The following is a 9,172-nucleotide window of genomic DNA, read 5'->3' as shown; positions in this document are numbered from 1 at the left end:
TATCATGTGTGTCAAATTTGATTGAAATCGATTCAGATTTATATATAGCTCCCATATATATCTTTCGCCCGATATGGACTAATATGTTCCTAGAAGCCAGAGTTTTGGCCCAATTTGTTTGAAATTTTGCACTAGAAACACAATTAGTAGTGTAGTTAATTGTACTCAATTTGATTGAAATCGGTTAAGATGTAGATATAGCTCCCATATATATCTTTCGCCCGATATGGACTAATATGGTCCTAGAAGCCAGAGTTTTGGCCAAATTTTGGTTGAAATTTTGCACTGGGAGTACAATTAGTAATATAATCATGTGTGCCAAATTTGATTGAAATCGGTTTAGATTTAGTTATATCTCCCATATATAGCTTTCGCCCGATATGGACTAATATATTCCTAGAAGCCAGAGTTTTGGCCCAATTTGTTTGAAATTTTGCACTAGGAGTACAATGATTGAAATCGGTTCAGATTTAGATATATCTCCCATATATAGCTTTCGCCCGATTTACACTCATATGACCACAGGGAGTATAACTAGCATTGTAGCTGTGCGTGCCAAATTTGGTTGGAATCGGTTCAGATTTAGATATAGCTCCCATATATATGTTTTTCTGATTTCGACAAAAATGGTCAAAATACCAACATTTTCCTTGTAAAATATCCTCTGCTTAGTCGAAAAGTAGTAAAACTGACTGTAATTTTCCTTACCTTCAAATACATATATATCGAGCGATAAATCATAAATAAACTTTTGTGAAGTTTCCTTAAAATTGCTTCAGATTTAAATCTTTCCCATATTTTTATTACTAACATTGCGTTTCACCCTAGTGCATTAGCCGACTTAAATTTTGAGTCTATAGAATTTGTAGAAGTCGATCAAATTCTGTCCGATCGAGAGATATTAAAATGTATGTATTTGGGACAAACCTTTTATATATAGTACCCAACACAATTGATGGATGTGGTATGGTATCGAAAATTTAGATCTACAAAGTGGTGCAGGGTATAATATAGTTGGCCCCGCCCGACTTTGGACTTTCCTTACTTGTTTTTTTACTAAAATTGTGTTCCACCCTAGTGCATTAGCCAACTTAAATTTTGAGTCTATAGATTTTGTAAAAGTCTATCAAATTCTGTCCAAATCGAGTGATATTTAAATGTATGTATTTGGTATAAACCTTTACTCAAAAAAAAGTGAACTCTCCATTTCACTAAAGCCAATTTAACTGTCGCTTAGTTCATGGAATTATTATGTTTGGAGAAAGTTTTCTCTACTCTAATAATTTTTTGTGTACGTTAGTTAAATTAACTAAAACCGAGGAAAAAAATATACACAAATGAAGGATAAATATTAACTAAATTCGTGTCTTCCACAAAATAGTTCAATATTTCTTTAAATTTGTAAATTTTACTACAAATGCGTTAATCATGAACTTCGTATGTCACTAAAGACATTCTTGCAATTTTGAACTCCAATTTTTTCTTTCAAAATACAAAATTTTATTTAACAAGTGAAAAAACTTAATTATGTCTAATAAATTTTCTTGAATTTGTCGAAAAATATTTACTTATTTTTATGACATCGGCGTGATGCCAGCGTTTGTTATACTGTTTAGTTAAAATTTTCTAAAAATATTCAAAATTTTCTAAAATTAACCGAAATTTTTCTTCCTGGTGGGTTCACTGTTTTTTCAGTGTTTATATATAGCACCAACACATTTGACAGATGTGACATGGTATCGAAAATTTAGATCTACAAAGTGGTGCAGGGTATAATATGGTCGGCCCCGCCCAACTTTAGACTTTCCTTACTTGTTTTTATTATTGATGTGAAATTTGATTCGAAAAGTTCGACTATGTTCTTTACAAAATTATAAGTGAAAAGCGTTGGGTATTCACATCTTCAGGGTTTGTTAACTTACCCAGATTTTGCTCGAGATAATTTCATAATCCATCAAAAACTTCCGATGTCAGCTTTCATTAGTAATTTAAACGAAATAACCCAATAAATTCCGGATCGACATCATAGACCTTTCAAAATTCATAGGTGTCACTTTTTGCTACCAGAGATTGTATGTGAAAGATTATGAGATAAAATATCTTGGAAACAATTTGATTATTATTTGTCTGGTCAAAGAAATTCGATATTGAATAACCTTTCAAATTGTAACATAAAAACATTTTAGCAATGCAATTTTTTAAAACTCTGGAAGACAAACAAAAATCTTATGCAAATTTTATTTTTAGTCTATTGACGAAAAAAGCGCTTATCCTATAAATGATTACATACAAAAGACCTCTATATCAATTGTTAAAATAAAATTGTAAACAAATAAAAAACAAAACAATAACAAACCCCCCCCCCCCCTTTAACGCATTTATTAGAAAGGCCCAAAAAAATATGGTGGCTTAACTGAAGAAAACCCCATCGTATGAAATTGGAGTTTTCGTTGAATTGATATTGTTTTCGATTTTGGGAGATTTTATACTCTATGATTTTATCTAAACTTAATGAATACGATAACTCATCAACGTATGACCAGAGATGAGATGAGATGAGATAATGGATTGCTCATATTAAATATGGCATCTCATATAAAACTAAATGAGGGGAAATGATTAGCTTGTGAGTTGGATCTCTTTGTTCTTTTACTTCACTCAATTTAAATTTTGTTTGTGGCGATATTGTTCATGATGATGATGATGATGATGATGATGATGTTTTTGGGAATTTTTCACTATGGCTATGTTTTCTTTAGGGAACTATATAAATTGCTGGTATCTCAATCATGGGTCATCAGTCATCCAGCAACAGCTCAACAGTTTAAGCCCACAGCTTTTCTAACTAGACCTATAACTTCAGCCTAAGCAAAAACATGAAGATCTTTGTGGTACGTTTATGTGTATACGAAAAATTCATACAGTGAATAAAATGTGAATTGCCAAAATTAATAGAAAAATGTTTTAGAAAAAAGGGACAATTTAAAAATAAAATTGAAATATTTACAAATAAATATATTTCACAGTGAATAATTATCAACATGGACTAACAGTGGCAGTGGTAACAAAAAAAAAAAACACAAAAATTTAAAAATCCAACAATCCCAAAAAGAAACAAGTAAACCCGCGGAAAATTCTGCCAGATACCAAAAATTGCATATTTTGCTAGACGAATTTTTCTGTGCTTATAAAATCGTTACGAATTTCACATGAATCCAAATAAAAATGTGCCTCTGGGATATTCCCATTGCATGCTATACATTCTATGAACATTTTCTTAGTAAATATTGTTTGTTGGACTCTCCGAACTTGGATTCAAGGATTTAACTAGGATTCAAGGATTTAACTAAAGGTTTTTGGTTTTGATTCCGAGCTAAAATGTGATTTCTTTAAAACAAATTAAGACAATATAAATTAAAACAAATAAGGAAAGTCTAAAGTCGGGCGCGGTCGACTATAGTATACCATGCACCACTTTGTAGACCTAAATTTTCGATACCATATCACATCTGTCAAATGTGTTGGGTGCCATATATAAAAGGTTTGTCCCAAATACATAAAGGCTGGTTAAAATTTCAAGGGCCGAAGTTGATTTGGAATAAAACACAAACTATTTAGGAAATTATTGTAATTTTATTATGATATATTGGTATTACTCAATTATGTATGGAACAAAACATCGGCCAAATGGGCGCCGCGACCTCGGTGGCACACCTTCTTCGGATGGTCCAAATTTTCGATGACGCTGAGGCATAATGGAGGTTCTATGCCGTGAATGTGCCGAATTATCTCATCCTTTAGCTTATCGACGTACACCTTTTCTTTCAAATAACCCCAAAGAAAAAAGTTCAACGGTGTTAAATCACATGATCTTGGCGGCCAATTGACATCGCCATTACGTGAGATAACACGGCCATTGATTTTGTTGCGCCAAAGAGCCATTGTTTCGTTAGCTGTGTGGCAAGTGGAACCGTCCTGCTGAAACCACATATCGTCCACATCCATATCTTCTAATTCGGGCCATAAAAAGTTCGATATCATCTCACGATAGCGAACACCATTCACATTAACTGCCTGACAGACCTCATTTTGGAAAAATACGGCCCGATGATGCCGCCAGCCCATAAACCGCACCAAACAGTCATCCTTTGTGGGTGCATTGGTTTTTCGACAATCACTCTTGGATTCTCATTCGCCCAAATGCGGCAATTCTGTTTATTGACGAATCCACTGAGGTGAAAATGTCCTCATCACTCAAGATGATTTTCTTCGAAAATTGATCATCCACTGTTGCCATTTCTTGGAACCGTTTAACACGTTGTTGGATTGTGTATCTCTCCATGGTTCAAATTGAGTAAGTCTGAAATAGAGAAATGTCAAATAAAATTCGAAAAAAAGCTTGTCATTTAGGTGTGGTTCACATTCAACATCGGCCCCTACAATTTAACCACCCTTTACATTTAAATATCACTCGATCTGGACAGAATTTGATAGACTTCTACAAAATCTATAGACTCAAAATTTAAGTCGGCTAATGCACTAGGGTGGCACACTATGTTAGTAAAAAAAATATGGGAAACATTTAAATCTGAAGCAATTTTAAGAAAACTTCGCTAAAGTTTATTTATGATTTATCGCTCGATATATATGTATTAGAAGTTTAGGAAACTTGGAGTCATTTTTACAACTTTTCGACGAAGCAGTGGCGATTTTACAGGGAAAATGTTGATATTTTGACCATTTTTGTCGAAATCAGAAAAACATATGTATGACAACTATATCTAAATCTGAACCGATTTCAACCAAATTTGGCACGCATAGCTACAATGCTAATTCTACTCCCTGTGCACAATTTCAATTAAATCGGAGTAAAATCTAAATCTTAACCGATTTCAACCAAATTTGGCTCGCATAGCTACAATGCTAATTCTACTCCCTGTGCACAATTTCAATTAAATCGGAGTAAAAGATTGGCCACTGTGGTCATATGAGTGTAAATCGGGCGAATGATATATATCGTAGCTATATCTAAATCTGAACCGATTTCAAACAAATTTGGCACGCATAGCTACAATGCTAATTCTACTTACTGTGCAAAATTTCCATTAAATCGGAGTAAAAGATTGACCATTGTGGTCATATGAGTGTAAATCGGGCGAATGATATATCGGAGCTATATCTAAATCTGAACCGATTTCAACCAAATTTGGCACGCGTAGCTACAATGCTAATTCTACTCCCTGTGTAAAATTTCAATTAAATCGGAGTAAAAGATTGGCCACTGTGGTTATATGAGTGTAAATCGGGCGAACGATATATATGGGTGATATATCTAAATCTGAACCGATTTCAATCAAATTTTGCACACTTAACTGCACTACTAATTGTACTCCTAGTGCAAAATTTCAAACAAATTGGGCCAAAACTCTGGCTTATAGGACCATATTAGTCCATATCGGGCGAAAGATATATATCGGAGCTATATCTAAATCTGAACCGATTTCAATCGAATTTTGCACACTTGACTATACTACTAATTGTACTCCTAGTGCAAAATTTCAACCAAATTCGGCCAAAAATATGGCTTCTGGGGCCATATAAGTCTATATCGGGCGAAAGATATATATGGGAGCTATATCTAAATCCGAACCGATTTCAATTAAATTTTGCACACTTGACTAAAGGGTGATACGGTCAAACTTTGGTCAAGGGAAAACGCGTGTAAATCGGTGAAATCGTTTATTTAAAAAATCAAATTAAATTTCTTTTTCAAGTTCAATTAGTATAAAATTCAGGAAAAATATTCAGTTAGGCTTTCGCTTTTCCAAATCCAAATTGCCGGGCCTCACGCTTGACACCTGCCATCAGATTTTGTGCAGCCACCTTGTCCACCTTCTTCGCCGCAGAAAGCCAGTTTGCCTTGAACTGCTGCTCGTCCTTAGCAGTTTTTTTGTCTTCTTTAGGTTCCGCTTGACAATAGCCCAGTATTTCTCAATTGGGCGGAGCTCTGGCGTGTTGGGAGGGTTCTTGTCCTTGGGAACCACCTGCACATTGTTGGCGGCGTACCACTCCATGGCCATGGCAAGATGCCAAATCCGGCCAAAACAGTACGGAACAACCGTGTTTCTTCAGGAAAGGCAGCAGACGTTTATTCAAACACTCTTTCACGTAAATTTCTTGGTTGACAGTCCCGGAAGCTATGAAAATGCTGCTTTTCAAGCCACAGGTACAGATGGCTTGCCAAACCAGATATTTCTTTGCGAACTTTGACAGTTTTATGTGCTTGAAAATATCTGCTACCTTTCCCTTCCTTTTGCCGTATAAAACTCCTGTCCCGGAAGCTGCTTGTAGTCGGCTTTGACGTAGGCTTCGTCGTCCATTACCACGCAGTCAAACTTCGTCAGCATCGCCCGATTTACACTCATTTGCCCACAGAGGCCAATTTTTAACTCCGATTTAGTTGAAATTTTGCACAGGGAGTAGAATTAGCATTGTAGCTATGCGTGCCAAATTTGGTTGAAATCGGTTCAGATTTAGATATATCTCCCATATATAGCTTTCGCCCGATTTACACTCATATGACCACAGAGGCAAATTTTTAAGCCCGATTTAGTTGAAATTTTGCACAGGGAGTAGAATTAGCATTGTTGCTATGCGTGCCAAATTTGGTTGAAATCGGTTGAGATTTAGATATAGCTCCCATATATATGTTTTTCTGATAAATATAGCCCCGCCCGACTTTAGACTTTCCTTACTTGGTTATTCATATATTTTATTTCGTATGAAACCACTGTTTAAGATTTTATCGACGCCTAAATGTATGCTGTAGTTCATTAAGTAATAAACAACCAACCAATTCATATTTAGCACAGCCACAAACCAAAATTCCCATTCACACATTTATCTAAACATAAAGCCAACAATTTGCACTGATCTATAGAATAAAGAAACTAATTTAAAAATCATAATACATCTTCCCTCTTTACAGACAATTCTGATGGCATCTTGCCTGGCCCTTGCCTATGGTGCTCCACAAAATTATTTCGGACCAAATAGCCTTATACCCAGCTCTTTTCTAAAACCCAATCAAGGATATTTACCCATACAACAGGCGAACAATTTCCAACAGTTCCCCCAGACGCAACGTTACATTGTCCCACAACAGCAGCAGCAACAACCTATTATTATGCGTTTCCCTATGCCTGCTGATTTCCCCACCAATTTCAATTATCAACCTGCTGTAACCACTGGTCGTACAGGTCGCCGTTTTCGTCCACGTCAACGTATTGTCAAGAAACCAATTGTGACCAAAAACTTTTTCATTCATTCAGCCCCTGAAGAAACTCAGGCGGAAATCGATGAAGAATTGTCTCAATTGCAACAACAACCCCGTAAACACTACAATGTTCTCTTCGTTAAAACGCCCAGCCAAACAAATAAGGCAGCCGCTTTGAATTTGGCCAAGGCTTTGAAAGAAGAGAAAACGGTGGTCTATGTTCTGGCCAAGAAAACATCGGCTGCCGATTTGCAAGATGCCATACAAGAGGCTCCTCAGCATATCAATAAACCTGAAGTGTTCTTCATTAAATATCGTACACCCGAAGAAGCTGCCAATGCTCAGCATCAAATTCAATCGCAATATGATAGCTTGGGCGGTTCTACCACTATTACCGATGAGGGTGTGGCACCCAGTACCTCGGTTATTGGTTCTCTAGATGCCTCCGATGAGGATGAAGAGGAAGAACAGCAACAACAACAACAGTTGGCCAAACAGGAACAACAATCTGGGGACTATTTGCCGCCACCACAACAATCCACTCAGCAACAGTACGATGAGCAACAACTGGTGAATGCCATACAGTCAGCCACCAATAGTGGGTACCTGCCGCCATCGAATCAATTCTAGGCGAAGATCTTCAATGTTAGACTATAATGTTATATTTTTAGTTAGTTATGAAAAACAAAAGCTGTTACGATGATTGATTTCAAATTTCCAAAATAATCTGTATATAGCTCCAAAGTAGACATTTTTATAGAAGTCCTCTATTTCCCCGTTGAGGATTTGAGGATTGCTTGAAATCAATCTGGTCTTTGTTAATATTATGATGAAAATGGAACAGCCATTTTTTCGTATTTTAGCTTTAGTTTATTTACCACTTAAGTTTCATACAAATTCATTTAAGTGTTATACTTATTGCGCACAGTCCATAAATAAACAAAATTTGAGAAAAAAAATTAAATACAAAAATTATGGTCGCTTTATTTATTTTCGAAAAGTCGATTATTCAACCTTTCGAATTTTTTGAAATGTAAAATTTTTGACTTTTTAAAAATTATAATTTCTACTTTAAAAAAAATTGAGTGACCACTTATGTTTCATACAAATCCATTTAAGTGTTATACTTATTGCGCACTGTCCATAAATAAACAAAAATAAAAAAAAAAATAAAATAAATAAATACAAAAATTATGGTCGCTTTATTTATCGTTAATATCCCAATTTCTATTTTCGAAAACTGGAACTGGAAACTGAATTTTGAGAGCATTTCTATGGTATAACAGTTTTATAGTGTTATACCTTTTGTAATAAAAATCAAAAAGTCGATTATTCAACCTTTCGAATTTTTTGAAAAGTACAATTTTTGACTTTTTAAAAATTATAATTTCTACTTAAAAAAAAATTGAGTTGTTGGTGACCACTTAAGTTTCATACAAATTCATTTAAGTGTTATACTTATTGCGCACTGCCCATAAATAAACAAAATTTGAAAAAAAAAAAATGAAATTCAAAAAAATATGATTGTTTAATTTGTCGCTTATATCCCAATTGAATTTCTCGAAAGCGGGAAATTAGTATTGGCCTTTGAGAGCATTCAGTGTATAGCGTTCTAAAAATTGTCAATTAAAAATTTAAAAGGTTCAAAAAATTTTTTAATTGAAACAAAAATCAATCACAGAAATAGTATAAAAATATAGGCAAATTGAAGTCATTTTTACAAGTTTTCGACTTAGCAGTGGAAAATGTGGGTATTTTGGCCATTTTTGTACAAATCGAAAAAACATAGCTATATTTAAATCTGAACCGATTTCAAACAAATTTGTTAATTCTACTCCCTGTGCAAAATTTGATATCTGTGGCCATATAAGTACATATCGGGCGAAAGATATATAT

General features: G+C 34.7%; 1 protein-coding gene across 1 annotated transcript; it reads left to right on the top strand.

The window, feature by feature from the left end:
- Positions 1-2,812: 2,812 nt before the first annotated feature.
- On the top strand, positions 2,813-8,194 carry TwdlW (TweedleW). The gene is made up of 2 exons (XM_075288562.1): positions 2,813-2,891; positions 6,989-8,194. The coding sequence occupies exons 1-2, from the start codon at positions 2,877-2,879 to the stop codon at positions 7,904-7,906; spliced, it is 933 nt and encodes a 310-aa protein (XP_075144677.1). The 5' UTR covers positions 2,813-2,876; the 3' UTR covers positions 7,907-8,194.
- The last annotated feature ends 978 nt before the right edge of the window (positions 8,195-9,172 follow it).

This window comes from Haematobia irritans, chromosome 1, assembly GCF_050003625.1.
Source record: "Haematobia irritans isolate KBUSLIRL chromosome 1, ASM5000362v1, whole genome shotgun sequence".
Classification (NCBI taxonomy): Eukaryota; Metazoa; Arthropoda; class Insecta; order Diptera; family Muscidae; genus Haematobia; species Haematobia irritans.
This window is presented reverse-complemented; position numbering and strand designations above follow the sequence as displayed.